General features: G+C 46.6%; 10 protein-coding genes across 10 annotated transcripts; 5 read left to right on the top strand and 5 right to left on the bottom strand.

The window, feature by feature from the left end:
• Positions 1-5: 5 nt before the first annotated feature.
• LOZ57_000711 (uncharacterized protein) lies at positions 6-2,781 on the top strand (the record flags this gene model as incomplete). The annotated part of the gene is made up of 4 exons (XM_049249809.1): positions 6-48; positions 199-541; positions 606-1,191; positions 1,873-2,781. The coding sequence occupies 4 exons, from the start codon at positions 6-8 to the stop codon at positions 2,779-2,781; spliced, it is 1,881 nt and encodes a 626-aa protein (XP_049110969.1).
• Positions 2,782-3,047: 266 nt separating this feature from the next.
• On the top strand, positions 3,048-4,062 carry LOZ57_000710 (uncharacterized protein; the record flags this gene model as incomplete). The annotated part of the gene is made up of 3 exons (XM_049249808.1): positions 3,048-3,298; positions 3,324-3,915; positions 3,973-4,062. 3 exons carry the CDS (start codon positions 3,048-3,050, stop codon positions 4,060-4,062), a joined length of 933 nt encoding a protein of 310 aa, XP_049110968.1.
• A 154-nt stretch (positions 4,063-4,216) lies between these two features.
• On the bottom strand, positions 4,217-5,577 carry LOZ57_000709 (uncharacterized protein; the record flags this gene model as incomplete). Its single annotated transcript, XM_049249807.1, has 2 exons — positions 4,217-5,089; positions 5,260-5,577. The coding sequence occupies 2 exons, from the start codon at positions 5,575-5,577 to the stop codon at positions 4,217-4,219; spliced, it is 1,191 nt and encodes a 396-aa protein (XP_049110967.1).
• Positions 5,578-5,647: 70 nt separating this feature from the next.
• On the top strand, positions 5,648-6,790 carry LOZ57_000708 (uncharacterized protein; the record flags this gene model as incomplete). The annotated part of the gene is made up of 1 exon (XM_049249806.1): positions 5,648-6,790. One exon carries the CDS (start codon positions 5,648-5,650, stop codon positions 6,788-6,790), a length of 1,143 nt encoding a protein of 380 aa, XP_049110966.1.
• A 285-nt stretch (positions 6,791-7,075) lies between these two features.
• CFD1 (cytosolic Fe-S cluster assembly factor cfd1) lies at positions 7,076-8,197 on the bottom strand (the record flags this gene model as incomplete). The annotated part of the gene is made up of 2 exons (XM_049249805.1): positions 7,076-8,044; positions 8,165-8,197. 2 exons carry the CDS (start codon positions 8,195-8,197, stop codon positions 7,076-7,078), a joined length of 1,002 nt encoding a protein of 333 aa, XP_049110965.1.
• Positions 8,198-8,542: 345 nt separating this feature from the next.
• Positions 8,543-9,814, bottom strand: SHP1 (protein phosphatase regulator; the record flags this gene model as incomplete). Its single annotated transcript, XM_049249804.1, has 3 exons — positions 8,543-9,272; positions 9,329-9,675; positions 9,740-9,814. 3 exons carry the CDS (start codon positions 9,812-9,814, stop codon positions 8,543-8,545), a joined length of 1,152 nt encoding a protein of 383 aa, XP_049110964.1.
• Positions 9,815-10,264: 450 nt separating this feature from the next.
• Positions 10,265-10,735, top strand: LOZ57_000705 (uncharacterized protein; the record flags this gene model as incomplete). The annotated part of the gene is made up of 2 exons (XM_049249803.1): positions 10,265-10,543; positions 10,616-10,735. 2 exons carry the CDS (start codon positions 10,265-10,267, stop codon positions 10,733-10,735), a joined length of 399 nt encoding a protein of 132 aa, XP_049110963.1.
• A 449-nt stretch (positions 10,736-11,184) lies between these two features.
• LOZ57_000704 (uncharacterized protein) lies at positions 11,185-12,808 on the top strand (the record flags this gene model as incomplete). The annotated part of the gene is made up of 3 exons (XM_049249802.1): positions 11,185-11,274; positions 11,340-12,116; positions 12,182-12,808. 3 exons carry the CDS (start codon positions 11,185-11,187, stop codon positions 12,806-12,808), a joined length of 1,494 nt encoding a protein of 497 aa, XP_049110962.1.
• Positions 12,809-13,306: 498 nt separating this feature from the next.
• LOZ57_000703 (uncharacterized protein) lies at positions 13,307-14,518 on the bottom strand (the record flags this gene model as incomplete). The annotated part of the gene is made up of 2 exons (XM_049249801.1): positions 13,307-13,988; positions 14,052-14,518. 2 exons carry the CDS (start codon positions 14,516-14,518, stop codon positions 13,307-13,309), a joined length of 1,149 nt encoding a protein of 382 aa, XP_049110961.1.
• A 487-nt stretch (positions 14,519-15,005) lies between these two features.
• Positions 15,006-16,563, bottom strand: SPE2 (spermidine resistance protein; the record flags this gene model as incomplete). The annotated part of the gene is made up of 2 exons (XM_049249800.1): positions 15,006-16,384; positions 16,443-16,563. 2 exons carry the CDS (start codon positions 16,561-16,563, stop codon positions 15,006-15,008), a joined length of 1,500 nt encoding a protein of 499 aa, XP_049110960.1.
• Between the last annotated feature and the right edge of the window lie 629 nt (positions 16,564-17,192).

The following is a 17,192-nucleotide window of genomic DNA, read 5'->3' as shown; positions in this document are numbered from 1 at the left end:
GAACGATGGCGACCTCTGAGGGGACGATCAGAATTGGCTATGTTCCAGGTAAGTTTCCTTGGGCTAATTGCCTACATACATACATTCGGTACCCCGCCCCCGCGAGTTCTTTTAAGCAAAGTGTTCGCGGGATACCCATCAAGGCAAATAGAATTGAGTTCTATTCTCAGAATGGTCTGACCATTGTTTCTTCTGTAGAACATTACCTTACCCCTCTACATTTAGCGGCTCGCTCGGCATTCTCATCCCTCCCTTTCAGCGTTTCCCTAACACCCTTCCCCTCCGGGACTGGGCATATGATATCTTCCCTACGACAAAATGAAATTGATATCGGCATTGGTCTCACGGAAGGATGGGTCGCGGGCCTCGTCGGAAAGGAGCAGGCTAACAAGGGGGCCGATGTCGATGGAGGATACAAGATGGTCGGCCAGTGGGTGGAAACACCTCTAAGATGGGCAATTGTTACGGGAAGAAAGAGAAATGATATTTTAAATGTGGATGATGTCAAAGGTGGAAGGGTTGGAGTCAGCCGCTTGGGGAGGTAAGAAGGTAGCCCCTCGCTACGAAAATATGAATGTGTTAGAACTCATCACCATCGTGTCTAGCGGGTCCCATGTCATGTCATTCGTCCTAGCGAAGCAGCAAAACTGGCCTCCTTCTTCCCCGCTGTCGCCTGTTATACTGGGACCTTTTTCCTCTCTGCGCGATGGAGTCGTAGGAGACAATCTTGAACATTCGGATGGCTCTGTGACTGCCGCTGCCGATTTTTTCATGTGGGAACAGTTTACTACTAAGCCTTACTTTGACAGTACGCCCTCTACTCCATCCCCCCCCTTAAAGAAGATTGGTGAGATTTTCACACCATGGCCATCATGGCACATTGCTGCTTCTACGGCTACCTTTCCAAAGCCGGAGGATGATCCACGACTGCTGCAACTTTTAAATGCGTTGGACCAAGGTATTGTTGCTTTTGAATCCAATACAGAGGGTGCTATTTCGCTACTTGGAACAGGAGAGTTGGGGTGTACTTATTCAAAAGAAGATGCTAGTGAGTGGCTGAAGGATGTCCGCTTTGTCAAGGCCGGAACCCGAGGCGTTCGACAAGATATAATCGTCGATGTTGTGGCGATATTGAAACGCGCTGGTGTCGTCCCTGAGGACGTTGAAAGTAATGAGGCTGCAAAGAGAGTTGTGGGTATCCTTAGGGATAGTTAAGGAATGATCTAATACTCTGCAACATTGGTATGGCTATTGAAATTCCTATCGCACCAGTATTTCACTTGGTGGTATAGTTTGTCTTAGACGGAAAGAGGAGGAGAAATGAGTAACTACATGCATGTGGCACCCATATCGTATAACACAAGCTCCATAGAAACAGAACAATGATCTAATAAGAATTTATTCTTTTGGGCTTTAAATGTTTAGATTTACTAAAAATTTGAGTCAAACAGGAGTCCAGACTGTATATTGGGGCTGCTTTATTCACAAATCTGAGATGGTACTTTTGTTACATTCAATATTATGAGCTTCTATTCAGGTACTTTCAAATGGGTTCCCCCATTGTTTTTGTTACAATTTTCGTTTCTTTAACAGGCAATTTGCAGCAAAACAGCACTCTGCTGGGGACATTAATGAATGGTATGCCCTGAATAATACTAAGATACATTCAGAGTGACTACTCCATATTCATTTTACCATTAAAGAATTTCTTTTCTTTTTATAAAGAAATATCAACATCATTTCAGCATGTTAGTTAAGGAACCGTGCTTCATAACATTGCCATTGGGCAAAATAAATTTAGTTTGTCAACGCATTACCGTGCCAATGTTTAGAATCCTACTCTTTATTTTACCATACTTATGTTTCCCTAAGGCCGCAGCCTCGTATCGACTTGTCGATGAATATGCTGGAAAATCATTTTTCGACAAGTTCGACTTCTTCACCGGGAAAGACCCTACAGAAGGATTTGTGGAATATGTTTCAGAAGAAAAAGCGTGGAAAAACGGGTTGATTGGTTTTAGTACTACTTACTTTGGTGATAACCAAACCTGGCTGGGTGTGGACAGGACAAATATTGCACCTAAGGGTCGACGAAGTGTTCGTATCACGAGCAAGAAAGCGTATAATCAGGGGTTATTCATCGCCGACTTCGCCCATGTGCCAGGTAATATGTGTGGAGCGTGGCCCGCATTCTGGATGCTAGGTCCCAATTGGCCGTACGGAGGAGAGATAGATATTTACGAAGGAGTCAATCTCGAGGTTCAAAATTCCGTGACGCTTCATACGGGCCCCAATTGTACAATTTCGCAAAATATAACATCAACTGGCCGAGTAAGAACAACAAATTGTGACGTTGCTGCTCCTGGGCAAAAACATAACGAAGGATGCCAGATCAGCTCTCGGGATCCACGTAACTATGGCACCAGAATGAACGCAGCCGGAGGAGGGCTGTATGCAACGCTATGGACCAAGCACGACATCAAGGTCTGGTTTTTCCCTCGAAGGCACAAAATGGCATCAGACATTGCGCATGGCAGGCTACATCCGGAATCATGGGGGCGCGCGATGGCCCATTTTACAGGAAACTGCAGCTTTACGAAAAGCTTCAGAGACCTGAAGATTGTAATCAACACAACATTCTGTGGAGTGTGGGCTGGCCGGGTATGGGCTAGTTCGCCTTGCGCATCGGTGTCCCCGACATGCGAAGATTTTGTGGCCAATTATCCGGAAGCATTTCGGCAGACATACTGGGCGATCAACTCACTCAAGGTGTATCAATAGCTACCAACTTAGGTGGTGGGTGGCTGTAAGGAAAAAAAATACTATTTCCACATGTGCCTAAGGCATTATGTATAGTACACATTCATATAACCATGCTTCCACTGAGAATTTTCTGTTCAAGATGTTGTATTGGGTGGGTTTCTGGCAGCGTAGTTAGGACGGAGTGGTTCTTTTCCTCCGGAGATTCATTTCTCCGATCCGAATAAATAATTAGAAGTTGAAGATTGATCGCAGCAACTGTTGATCGGGTTCAATACGACGGTACAATGGCAGCACCTCATAAATATTTGGCTTCTTTCACAAGGAGCACACTGTCTTCATTGTTACAGCCTGTTAGGCCCTCTACAACTTCCTCCCTCCCATTCTTATATCCCGTTCAGCAGCAGACCAGAGATTTAAGACTTGTCAGCAAGTCGAAAGCTAAAGATGACGCTGCAAAATCAAAAAAGAAACGAAGAACATTCAAACAGTACGATATGAAGGATGCCATTCAATTCTCATTATGTGATGCTATGAGGTATGGCTGTTCCCTAAGGATTTAGCGGTCGTGCTAATGGTACTCGTGGCAGATATATTCGCGCTTTTGAAGCTGGAAGACAACCGACATCCATCAAATACGAAGTCCATTTGAAACTGCGCACGAAAAAAGATGGTCCCATAATTCGAAATCAACTGCGGCTCCCACATGCTGTGCAGACAGGAGTTCGGGTTTGTGTGATTGCTCCTGATGGTTCGCGAGCGGCAAAGGACGCTAAAGCTGCTGGGGCAGACATTGTCGGCGAACAAGACGTTTTTGACCAGATCAAAGCAGGCAAAATAGAATTCGAAGCTTGCATATGCCATTCTTCTAGTCTTCAGAACCTGAATAAAGCCGGACTGGGCAGAATTCTAGGCCCAAAGGGGTTGATGCCCAGTGTAAAACTGGGGACAGTAGTGGACAATGTCGGTTTGGCAGTGAAAAATATGCGTGCTGGCAGTATTTACAGAGAAAGATCTGGTGTAATTCGCATGTCGATTGGCCAGTTGGGATTTTCTCCTGAAGAGTTGAGGAACAACCTCCATACTCTTGTGGCTCAAGTAAAGAAAGATGCAGCTTCATTGTCTGATCAGGTATCTAAAGAGGTTGCAGAAGTGGTGTGTTTTTTGTCTGCTCCCTCGCATCCGATTGCTTCTCTACTGACGCTCCTTTAGGTTCTAAGCTCCACTAATGCTCCAGGATTCAGCTTAAATGGTGAATTCAAAACAGAAGATTCTCCTCCTTCATATGCACTCACGGGATAGTAAGCCGAACAGCACGTAAAGTATATTTCATAATAGAGGTGTCCCTGTATAGTAGTTATGAATGGTATTTCCCTTTTTTTTTTTTTTTTTTGCTATATACTCTTACTCTACATCTTGCTATGTGAAAAGGAGACAAATTCACAATTCACTGGCTTTAACTTTTTGATTTCGTTGATGTAAGGCTCTCTGGAGCCTGTTCTTCTAAAAGCTTGTACAGATGTAAAATCTTGAGTAGCCGATATTCCTTTTTTGTGGCTGTTTCAGCTAGTTTACTCGCATTGTTGAGATCCGAGACTAAGGCCATTCTGATGCTTGTAATCCTGCTTTTTTGCCCTTCCACAAACGGGTGTTCTCCAACACGACCAATAGCAATTTTTAAGCTAACATATTGCTGAATATGCCGTTCCAGTCTCTGTAAAGAAACAAGGGGCAGGTTGTCCCTACCAAGTTGTCCATGGAGCTCATCCACGTCACTTTCTTCATCTTCACTTCCAGTCAGCTCGTCATCCACTTCCTGGTATTCGGTAAGTCCACTATCTTCCGTGTTGCTTTGAGAAATCATAAGCTTGCGTTGCAATAAGTCAACTCTCTCGGCAATATCTAACAAATCATAACCAACAGAGATGCCAGTTTGTAGGCGCCTTTTGGTATCCAGCAACTCCTTAATCTGCGCTGTTTTGTTTTCGAATGTTTCTTTTACCGCCCGCACATCGCGCTGAAAACCCAACAGCACGGTTCTAATTTCTTCGACTTTTCCTTCTCCACCTTGTAGGGCAGTCCCGAGTGACAGGAAGTCTTGATAGTTTTCGTTGACTAGGTCAAGTAACTCTTTATTCAGCAATTGGCTCAGTTCTCGGAGTTCACTCTGCAAGTCTGCAAGAGATTGGTGTCTATTGGAAAGAGAGGACAGAAACTCGGCGGACTGGAAGCCTGGGGTATTAAAGGATGCCCTGGAAAGCGGCTTTGGGAATGGGAGGTAATCATCTCCTTCGATGGCTTCCGCTTCTGACTCGGACGATTCGCCGAACTATAGTTATTGATGATTAAGGTTAGACACCCCATCATTAGCAAACAGCAAGGGACATAACGACATACATAAAACCGGTTCATGGTTCATGAAGCTCTCTTCATCACCAGAGGCTCACTTCACCTGGTTTGATGAAGATGCAAATCCTGACTAATCCGTCATCATCACACCTCAACTGCCAACGCATCCCACCACATCGCATTGGCAACGTGGTGGCTTGGACTTCGGCCCAGGACTGGCGGCTCCAACTGGCGCAGAAGCTTGACAGGCGCAATCTTGAATGAATCCTGGTCTTTGATTTTGTGCTTCTGTACGCCAATGCGAGCCAGCAGGCATGCGTCGACCCAATCTTCCCGCTTGATGAGCAGTCGATTCGCCAGACAAAGTGACACGATTACACCTTTTGATATCTTTGGTGGTCTTCCGTCTGTTGTCGTTTCATATTCTCGCATCTCTTGCAGCTGATGACTCGACCTTAACGCCCACATGGCAATATCCTTATCCTATTACATTCCATGATTGCCTGGCTGATATTGTATTCGCAAGAAGGATGCCAGGATGGACCCCTTAGCTATTTATTCCAATAACAGCGGACAGTCCGTTCCTTCAGCACCGCCCCCGCAGCTATGGATGAGTCCCCCCTCTTTTCACCCCCGACGGGTTGACCATCCATTAGATGAACCTACCCTTGCTCAACGGACTGCTACCTTTCGTCAGCTCAATCGACTCCCACAGACCCCCCGGCGTATCCCCCGTCAAACAGCCTATACGGGTAGCCAGCGATACTTTCCGTCGCAACCTGTTGTTGTAAGAACTTATTCCGCCGATACTAATGTACGAGGAACAATGTCGCGACATTCCAACCTTGAATGCTATCGTCCTACCAAGCTACCTCCGGTACAAGATTTTGGTATTGAAGGGATCTTGCAGGCGATAGAACCTGATATCCGGAATACCCTTGACACTATTGCCGAGATATGTGGGCGAAGCAAACTCAGCCTGGCTAATGAGTACGGTAGCCACAGACCACCGTTGGGAGAGATCCGTGCAACTTCAAGGCCAATGGATCATACACTTTTAGCTGTGGAAGAAGCTAGCTCGAGCAACGAGCGGCTAGCCGACGAGAATATTGTGATACTCGGAGACGATATAAGTACGCTTGACGGACGTGACGCGCCCTCGGCTAGATATCGCCTTTTTGAACATCTTCCTGAAACCGTTGTCACCACCGATCGCAATAGCCATTTAGCGTCAAGGAATGATGTTACTGCGAGCACGACTGCAGTGGGGGACGCTTTGTCAACCAGTGAATCACAGCCCCAACCGCATTCTTACCCACAAGAAGGGAATTCGAGACCCTCATCTTTTCCATGGGCATTTCTTGGAAAGCATTCAAGCTTTGAACGTCGAGTACACCCACAGCCAATCCAAACTCGGCCTGTTGTCTCTGAAATCCATCTCGACGTCAACGCTAGCAGGCCCTGTCAACAAGCCTTATTGTCACAGCAGCTCGGGTCGACAGGCGATAGAAACCCGATCAGCACAAAAAAACTTGGACTTGCAGAGAATCACAGGTCTTTTTTTTCTGACCTGGGAAATTTGTTTGGCTGGCTCAAGCAAAACAGTGACATCAAAGCCAATAACATGAATCAAAGATATGTCACCGCGGAAAACAAACTTCGGGATGCCTTACTTAAATAGGATACTGTAACCAACCCCCCACCAGTATTACAGGGGCAGCTTAAGAAACTGAAGGCAAACTAATTGATCAAACATATGACTAGAATGATTACATGACTCTGATGAACGGCAATACATACCTTTTTTTGTCTTTCTTCCCTAGATGCATCTAAATGTCTCTTGAATTAACGGCTTCCGAATTTTTTTCTTTTGAACCATTTCTATTATTAATGTCTTGCCCAAGAGTCGGCAAGGAAAGCTCAATATAAGGCGAGATATTGTGCTGCTCTACGTAAATGAATTATATTATACCGAGTATTCAACATGATCAATCAACGCTTTGGCAAACCCCTCAAAGATCGGGTAAGACCAGCATTTTGTATACCTCTTAACCAGTAAATCATCCTCCATAACACTTCCGGTATGCTGCCTTTCTTGGGGTATAGACTGTTCGCCATTCTGCCCCATCAAGTCTTTTTTCCACCCTTCTACCATTTCACAAAAACCAACATCAATCGGCACAGCACCCAGAAATTTCACATTCATCTCCTGCGCCATAACTTGCCCCCCACCCCGAGAAAACACATTGCTCACTTCTCCACAACAGGGGCAAGTATATCCGGACATATTCTCGATGACTCCTAGTACAGGTATTCGTGTTTTTGTGCAAAAGTTGATTTCTTTTCGTACATCGGCAGTAGCTATCGCCTGGGGGGTTGTGACAAGTACGGCGCCAGCCAGCTTAGGTGCCGCACCCGAAGTATCAGACGAAGAATTCTGCTGAATAGTGAGCAGTTGTTCAGCCAGGGCAATATGCTCATCACTCGTTCCTGGAGGGGTATCAATGAGAAGGTAGTCCATTTCGCCCCATAAGACATCCGTAAGGAACTGCCGGATCATCGCTGTCTTTTTGGGGCCACGCCAGATTACGGCATCACCGCGGTCGCGAAGAAGAAAGCCAAGGGACATGCATCGTAGAGAGCCGCGAGAAACTGTGCTATTTTGAAGAGTGGCCCCGTCTGACGACGATGCTATATCTCTTATGTTTTCCAGGCCCGAAGAGTTCGCTGCTGCCTCGGAAGAATGGACCGTGACTGGCAGCCAGCCCCCTGGTGCCTGTGTGATTTTGGCATCTTCCAACCCCACCAGCCGTGGAATCGAGGGCCCAGTCAAGTCAACGTCCAGAATCCCCACAGATCGGCCTGCCAGGCTGAGAGTGAGAGCGAGCTGGAGCGTCACAGAGGATTTGCCAACACCACCTTTTCCAGATAGTATCTATAAAGATCTCCAGTAAGCAATTTGCGCTCATTTTCTTGCATGACTAGGTGCGAAGCCATCAGCGTAGGGAGCCCTAAAATATAGGAAGTGGCGGGGAAGATTTGGGGCTTCTCGTACCAGGACAATATGCTTCACGCCGTTGAGCGGCATGTCCGAAAAAGATCGAGGGATTCTATGTGCTTGCAGGCACTCTTTTGCGCCTATAGGATAGCTTCAAGTATGAGCGTATATGTCAAGGAAATAAGCTTAAGGTGAGCTTGGTGTGTAACTACGGAGTATGGTAGTTATAGTTCTAGGAGTCTAAAACAAAAACGCTTATCAATCAACGATTGCTTTACCACATGCAGTCTATTATTGGCGTAACTACGGATTAAACAGTACAAAAGGATGCGCCCAATCTCCCAAGTTGCCGGTACTTCCGATTTCTTTATGTACGGCTCAAGACGCTCAGATGAACTTTTCAATACGCATGAAAGAATCGGAGCACATTCTCCATTATGCCCACTTCTGGACAACAACTCCTCCGCGCTGATATTCTTTTAGTTCTCCAAGAACCGCCGACTTATCTTTTAGCTCAGTGCTGGGGAAAGTGGTCATTAAAACCCACGGGCGCGTTTGGCTACTGGTATTTGAGGCTGCGACAAAATCGTAGACATCGCCGATGGTGCTTGTGGCATTGAAACGACTCGTTAACCGCGTACCATCGCCCAATCTAATTTGAAGAGTAATTGTAGGCTTCGAGTCGTCGATCTCTGGAGTCCGCGGCTTCGTCTCTGCATTGGTTGCTATTGTCGCGGTGGCAGAAGATAATGGTATGGTTTGAACGGCGGGACCCGGTGTTGGGCTTCCCAAACGCTGCCCCGCACCAGAGAACGGCTTATACTGAGATTTTGGTCTCACGTAATCAGTATCATGCTGATTGACTTCCACATCGACATATTGTCCTGGTTCAACGTTCATTATTGAGAGCGGGGCTCGCCCTTGCCGGATATTTTCCAGAATATGGGCGTTTCTCGGGTCATCGGAGCGGTAAAGATCACCGTCATCTACAGAAAACCCGTTATTCCAAAAATGAAGCGTTCGATTAACACGCTCAAGTGATGCTGAGCTATTTGCATTTGGATCTTCAATAACCCTGCTCGGGGCGTCATCACCACCTAGTGTGCGGGCTGTACCGGTGAAATAAGATCTCTTTGATTGCGAATCATCTTCTTGCGGTAACCCTCTAGGATCCATTAAAATTAACAGCCGAAGTAAGAATAGCGGTGCATAATGACATACTTTTTTGCTTTTTCAATTATTTTCTTTTTTATATCATCAGGATTCTGAACCGCTAGTCCTGACTTTTCCCCGCCTGTGAAAAGGTTTGGTGGATCATCATTATCGCTGTCTGGCTCATCCTGGGCTGGATCGGATGAGCTCAGATCACGGAGAGTTGCGAACTTTTTTTTTGCTGGCTTTCTCGTAGAAGCAGCTGAAGATGGTTCTGCCGCCTGGCTTGCCTCAGCAAGCGATTGTCCGCTTCTTATTTCAGGATTTTCCCCAGACTCAAAATCTTGCTCGTCAGGGTAGTATTCCGCAACAGCCTGGTCCAAGTCCCAGTCGTTGTTGCTAAGACAGCTTCGAGCCTACCGTAAAGATATAGTGAGTTTTAACGGACAGGTAAGTTTATATTGAACTCTCGTTACATACCTCTGCCGGACTCACGCCTGTGATAGCACAAAAATGAGAAATAAGTGCATCCTGCTCTGTTACTGGAGGGGTCATGATGGCGGTTGGTAAAGGCTGATAAGTCGTGATCACAAGAAAACGGAGAATAGCTTCAGAGGTATCGTCCCAGATATGCCTGCAGACAAGAAAGGCTCCAGCCAGCCCAGGTTGCGGTAAGAAGGATGCAACTGCTGCCGCGCCTCTCGACTGGTGCTTCTGCTTGCATCAGGTAATCCTCCATACGTCACTGGCCGCCCTGAAGCTGACTAAGCTAGTTACACATCGGTCATTATGTAAGCGGCTGTTCTCTCAGTCGGCGTACCAAGTTCTCTACATAGAATACACTCGGCATCTTCAGAAGCATCGCGACGGAGCATTCCGGTGGCTGCATTAGTATCTCTTCCCATTTTTATGATTAGCGTTGTAGCTTTTGGCTGACTTGAAGCCACCCTCAGTGACCTAGGACCCCCCAGAATATTTTCCCAGATCGTCCGCACACCCCCCACGATGAGCTCAGAAAATCAATTACGCACAGGGCTAGAGCTCTCTGATTCCGCCATGACTCTTCCATCTGATTCGGATACATATCCCGGCGGTAACGGGCTATCAGTGTCATCAGAAATTCCCTCCAATTCCGTCGTCGTTTACCAAACGCCAACAATATGGCGCTTTCTGCGGGCTGCGGCGATCAATCTATTCCTTCCTTTTGTCAATGGTCTGATGTTGGGCTTTGGCGAACTATTTGCACACGAGGCAGCTTTTCGATTAGGCTGGTCCAATACAAAGGTATGTTAAACTTGGTTGACCATGCGGCCTTGGGGGAAAAGGCTGCGTTGACCTAACTTCTTTCTGCCCTAGGTCTTCCCTATACACCGAAGATCAAGTCCTACAAGCTCTGAAATCAAATCGCCGCAACCCCCTCGTCGAAAGCGTTCTCAAAGTGCATTTGGCCTGGGTGACATGGCGTCTCTTGAGTAATAAACTGATACGCTCTGGTAACTTTCTGGTCCTGGTTATTCCTATGTACATACGTGTGTATGTCTGTACATATGTTGTGGGTATTTATTTTGACATGATGGCGAATGGCGCAGGATATCAACCTGCATAGACATCCAAACAATATTTCAGGTAGTTACAGCTTTGGCTCATCCTGGGCTTGCATGCTTCATATGTGATTCTTTACCATTGCCAGCCGTGGCTCCGTACATGCTACAAGGCGCATAGATCTTGTTGCAAAAGCTTAGGTCTTGATAACCCAGGCGAAGTACTCCGTAGACTACAATAGTGTTATGTCGCTTTATACTCCATAAAAACTATGTACTAACCACGGGTCTTGGCGGCCAAGGATCGCATATCTATAATCTTCCTCGCCCAAAAATCTTCCACCGCAACGCAACCAGCGTGGAAGCCTCTCCAATTCCTACGTCATGCTTGCCGGCACGAGCGCTCGTCGCTCCGGTACAATTGCCAGTGCATCGAGCCACTGCCGTCAGTCGCTGCTGCGCTCGCAGAGAAATGTACCTCCCCAGACATTATTTTTTTTTTCAGTCAAGATCTTGTACTAATTGCTCCCACGACATAGTTCTCTTCCTTCACAGCAGCACGGACTCTTCGACACCATTATAGACCGGCCATAAGTAACGGCTCTAGTATTTGTACGCAACATCCAGTCCTCATTCGCCCTTCCCTACTCGCCTCACCCCGATTATTTTCCTCCTCCCCTCCTCCCCCCAGCGTCGCCGACACCGCTGCCTCCCAGACATCAACAGACAATGGCATTCAATCTATCGATGCCTTATCAAACAGCGAATACGGAGATCTTTATCTATCTCATATTCCAGAGACTTTAGGATATCTCAAAGAGCTAGGACTGGACTTCGGTTTCGGCCCATCTTCTTTCATTCAGATGCTGCTGGAAACGATTCATATCTACAGTGGATTACCATGGTGGGGAAGCACAATCGCCGCAGCTCTCGTCATACGTGTCGTCCTCTTCAAGTTCAATCTTAACGCCTCCGATACATCCGCCAAGCTCCGTCATATTGACCCTCTAACGAAACCACTTCAGGAACGAATGATCGCCGCTGCACAACAAGGAAATCAGTTGGAAGCGCTCAAATTCAAACAAGAAATATCTCTAATACGCTCTCAGCACGGTGTTAAAATGTGGAAATCTTTTGCTCCGCTCCTACAAATACCTTTAGGTGTCGGGTTTTTCAGAGTTCTTCGGGCAATGGCTACTTTGCCTGTCCCCGCCCTCCTGTCGGAACAGTTTCTATGGATTAGCGATGTTTCGCTTGGAGATCCCTTTTTCATTTTACCTATAGTCACTGGGGGTGCAACATACTTGGCCATGAAGGTATACCAATTCCACCTGAGAAGCTGGCTCTAGACCTCATTCCCTCTCTGACTTATTGAATATAGCGTGGTGGTGAAACCGGTATGGGGTTGACTGGCGATACCCCCCTTGGAAAGCTCTTGATCTACGCATTTCCCGCTGGTACCACGATAGCGATGTGTTTCTGGCCGAGCATTTTGCAACTATATTTCGCCAGCACAGGCACTATTGCCCTCCTCCAAACATACTTGATCACTTCTCCCAGTTTCCGCAGATTCACCGGTCTCAGCCCTCTTCCACCAAAACCCGCGACAAAAGATCAAGCTCAATCCGACAACAGCAACTCATCCCGTATTCGTATCATCCCTACCACAGCACGGGTAGTAACACCACCACAAGAGCAAAATGCTGGAAAGCAAATATACAGACCACAGGATGCCAGTATTATTGACCGCACCATTGATCATGTAAAGTCTGGCATCCGCGACATACGGAAACAAATGCAGGAAAAGATGGATGAAGTCACTGGCGAGAAAATTGAGAAAAATGCAGATGGAACGCCAAAAGCACCATCGCGCTTGTCGAAGCAAGAACTTGAGAATGCAAGGATATATGAACAAACACGCCGGGCACAAGTTGAAGGTGAAAGAGAGGTGAGAAACCAGGAGACAAGAAAAGAATACAAGCACAGTTCAAAGAAAGATAACAATTAAACTAAAAAGAAGATATGTAAACTGTTGAGGCAATTTGCCTTTCATATTCTGTTTTATTGCATCTTCTTGGGCTGCTCAGCACACGTCTGGGTAGGAATGGGGAAGTGTTTCACGGGATATATGTACTGTATATTACGATAACGGCGCAACACTGTGCTATACTGGGCACTACTTTCCTGTTGTCTACTGATTTTCTTGATATATGTTTTACTTCACCCCTTTTTATACACCTTAGGCAGCAGCAGCGACGTATCGTACGGATTGCAACCTAGCTTCAGGCCGTGAGGAATTTCAAAGCGGTACATAATATATATCTCATTTTTGTATGTGGCTATATCATTGTTTCATCTCCCAGCACCCCTGACTCCATGACAAATGCCCGTTACACCAAAAAATGCTACATGTTGTTAAACGCCAACTACCTGGCCATCAAAACACCGGCTTCCTAATAAAACTCCGTCAAAAGGCGGAAGACCCTCGGAAAATCAACCGGCCATATCACTTGAACAGCCTTCTGCCACCGCCACCGCTACCGTGCACACCCCATGTGAATGCACCACGAACAGCTAGACCATTCATACTTAAGCCAGTGAATCCGACTCCCCCACCCTCTCCATCACGCCGGTAGCGCCGCAGAGCTTCACGCAGATGAGATGGTAGAATAGGGCCACGATGAGGGTTTGCAGGGGGCAAGAATGGCGTTATTTCAGGCATAATGACTTCTGTATTTGTCATAGGAGTAATTACGTCTTGAGGCGGTGACGAATCCAAATTTCTCTTGGAAATCTGTTGTTCTGCGGCCGCTGCTGACGGCTCCTCGGCGTTCGCGGATTGAAGTTGACTCACCGATGTGGTAGTAGCCTTTTGGTCAACGCTGCTCTCGAACTTACTCCCAAGAAGCGACCCCTCAAGCGCCCGGGCATCCTCCTCTAAAATATATGACTCGAAAGCTGTTGAATCGGCGGCATCAGCCCAGTCCCCTTGGACATTTCTTGACTTCTCGATCATTTCTCCAATAAAGATTTTTGTATACCCACTAATAGCGGTGATAACGTTGGGTGGAACAGATTGTGAGAGAGTCTGATTGACAATTTTGCGCAAAGTTGGTTTGTTCAGTTTTGCTCGTTTAAAAAAATTATATCGCTCTGATTGCTCCGGACTGAAAGCATCGATTAATATTCTGGATATGTCAAAGACATGTCAGTTTCGGTGGTTATACTATCATGAATATATGTGTGCTTACGCAAGATTCTTCTCCGCTTCAGCATCTACAGCAACATCATCACGCCTCAGTTCCACTTCACCGAGGTCATCGTCGTCGTCCTCCGCCTCCTCATCGGCAGCTTTCACTGACCCTGTTCTTTTTCCATCGCGAACGCCGTCTCGCATACTTCCTGCTGTGTCGCGATCCTTCTTACCTTTCCGCCTTTTCCCTCCGCGCCCACCTCCACCGTCAACACTCCCGGTAAAAGAGCCCGTAAAAGAGCCTGTAAAGCTTGCGGCATCAAGCTCTGATCTTGCTTTTGTAGTTCCTGTATAAATCCGGGCATCCGTATCTGCAGAAATTGGAAATGAGGTTTGACGAAGAGGGTGGAGGCGCGGCTTTTTGGTAGGCTGAGAGGCCGAAGAAATGACAGAGGGTAGCGAAGGACGCTTTTTAGAGGCTGCCATTGGGAGGCTCAGAGAGGCCGAAGGAGGAGAGTGAGCCATTATTGACAGGGATATATACTAACCACATTGGATATGTGGCTTCAGTCTTCACAATCTTTCCTGTGCAGTCTGTCTGAAGGCAAGATGATGCGCCAAGCCAGAATAATCTCGGCCCATCGATATCACGTGAGTCATAGCCTGGTCCGGGCTGACTAACAAGCTAACTAAGCGCGCGTCTGCGCGAAGCGACTAAAAGCACCATCTCAAATTTACGCGCTTATAAGAGTGCATGACTTCTCAACAAACACTTCATTCTCTTCATATTATTTGGCATCAAATCAAAACAGAATCAAAAATTGCAAAACACTGACAAAAACCCGAAATGTCACTAACTGAAGATATTGAAAGGCCTACATGTTATATGTTTTCCAGGCATGCAGTGATACTTGCCAATCAATACTTCATAGTTAGAAACAGTCTTTTATTTTTGGCCCGAAAAAACACTTGAAAAGGCATAAACGAGAAAAGTTGTAGTTGATGTAGCAATTTAAAAACCAGTCTCCCCAAGTCTAGGGGCCCCGCCTCTCCAGTCGTTACGCTCATAATAGCGGAACACAAGGTCATAGCCATCCAGGTCATGAACAATACGGTCAACGCGTCGGTAGCCAGGGATATGGTCCATTTTAGTGCTGCGAAGGGCCGCATGGCGATGGAGCGCCTTCGCGTCGTAAGTAATATCCGCAGAAAAGCGGTCAGCGGGCTTGGCTTCAAATACAGTGACACTGAAGCGTCCTGGTTTGAAAATGTCCACAACATGTTTGACAATATCAACTGTTTCACGTCCAGACTGCACATGTGGAACATTCGTTTCAAACGAAGCATACGAACAATGGGGCTCAGGCGTCACATGAACCGTAAAATAGTGAGTGCTGGATTTGTCGTTCGGAGACGGAATGACGCCGTTCGCGGAAAATCCGCATGGGGTGAAAAGATAAGCGTCAATGCGGGAATCCGGGTACTTGCTCGTAGGGTAAACATTCGAAAGTCCACATGATTCAGAAACAACAGTTCCCAAAGCATGGCCCTCGCTTGTCAGTTCGGATGGTAGGGACTGCTCAGCATCCGAATCAATGTCGCTATTGTCGGATGAATTGTTGCTAAAAACGTCCAAATACTGCTCATTGTTTCGGTGATGAGACCGATAACGATCCTCTGCGACCGCACTCGCATGATCGAGATAGAATTGTTTCGCATTTGTCTCGTCCAGATCAGTCATCAATATTTCAAGAGTCTCGTCAGTTTCGCCGCGTTCGTTATCGCTTAGCTTTGCACCATTCATGCCATCGGGAAGGCTTAATGTCTTAATTGAAGTTTCGTGACTCGGAGTTGTTGGCGGAGTCAAGGACGTAAAGGGCTCAGTTAAATAAAGGTACCAGTGCTCCCCGTTCATTTTCCCGATCATATAAGCGCTTCCTCCTAAGAAAATCTTATCCAGAGTGTTGACCTCATCACGCCAGCTACGATGAGGCCCACGCTGGCGATCTGGAAAGAGGAAATTCTTCCGGCTGTAAAAAACCCGATAAGGAGCCGCAGCGCTAGAAATTCCACCATAGCATGGAGGGCTACTCTTGGGGAAGCCTGCATAGAGAGCGGCGATTTCCAAGATTCGAGGCATTCCCAGAAGAAGGGTGGTTGTTCCACAGGTCTTGAGGATTAACTTGTGAGGAAAGACGAACATGCTTGACTCAGATAAAAGGTATGCATCGACATCATCAGACTCGACGATAGATAGAACTTGACAATTGACCAAGTCAAGCATGCCTTTCCATACCTCCGGGGAAACAGCCTTGAGCCCAATGGGAACATCGGAATTGGCGAGATCTTCTGCAGATGGACTAAACCATACCTCAAGAAGTTTTTCGGGACCTAAACACAAAAATTAAAAAAGTGTGCAAAATACCAGGATAAAGAAGTCGTCACCTACCCTCAAAAGCGTTACTAGAGTCCAAATCTACAGTAGCATCATGGTTTATTGTCAACGACGGGGTCCCGATAAAAGGGGATGGCGAAGTCGGATGATGCTTGGGGATCTCGATGCTAACCATCTCCGAAATGTTATGCCGGAAAGGTATTATAAACAAAAAGGGATAAGACTTTAGTAAATGATGACGTTTAAGTGAGCGCTCTATGAAGCACTATCTTCCACTCAGACGAACGGTGCGGTGTTCGTCTGAGAAGAGACGGCCCAAGATTCCCGACTTTGACCTAGAAGACGGACAAAACAGTGTATATATATTATAGACCCCTGGAATAGGGCTAGGGGGGTCTGGCGGAGAGGGGAAGGAAGAAAGCTCTTAACCCGGGAATTGTGACAGTCTCGGGGTACCCTCGAACTGGCAGATACCGATACCTATTAAAGTATCGGGTCTAGCAGACGAGGATATCTGCTTCTAAAAAGTGATGAATGGAAGAAAAAAGAAGAAAGGAAGATCTGTGGGATGTTTTTCAAGAGTGTTATCTAGGCCTATAGCAAAGAGATCATATTGTCAGTAGTTGCCACCGTTACGATCACAGTTCGAAAACTTGAGAAAAATAGTGAGTAGACAGGGGCCGATGAGCGATGACTCACTTTGCAGGCTTCGAGAGAAATCGCAAGAGGTCCTTCCGGCTCATGGAGAGAAAATGAATGTTCTCTTCTGAGACAGGTACGGCAAACTCAAGCACGCCGTTAGAT

Source organism: Ophidiomyces ophidiicola (assembly GCF_022830035.1).
Source record: "Ophidiomyces ophidiicola strain CBS 122913 chromosome Unknown scaffold_2, whole genome shotgun sequence".
Taxonomy (NCBI): domain Eukaryota; kingdom Fungi; phylum Ascomycota; class Eurotiomycetes; order Onygenales; family Onygenaceae; genus Ophidiomyces; species Ophidiomyces ophidiicola.
This window is presented reverse-complemented; position numbering and strand designations above follow the sequence as displayed.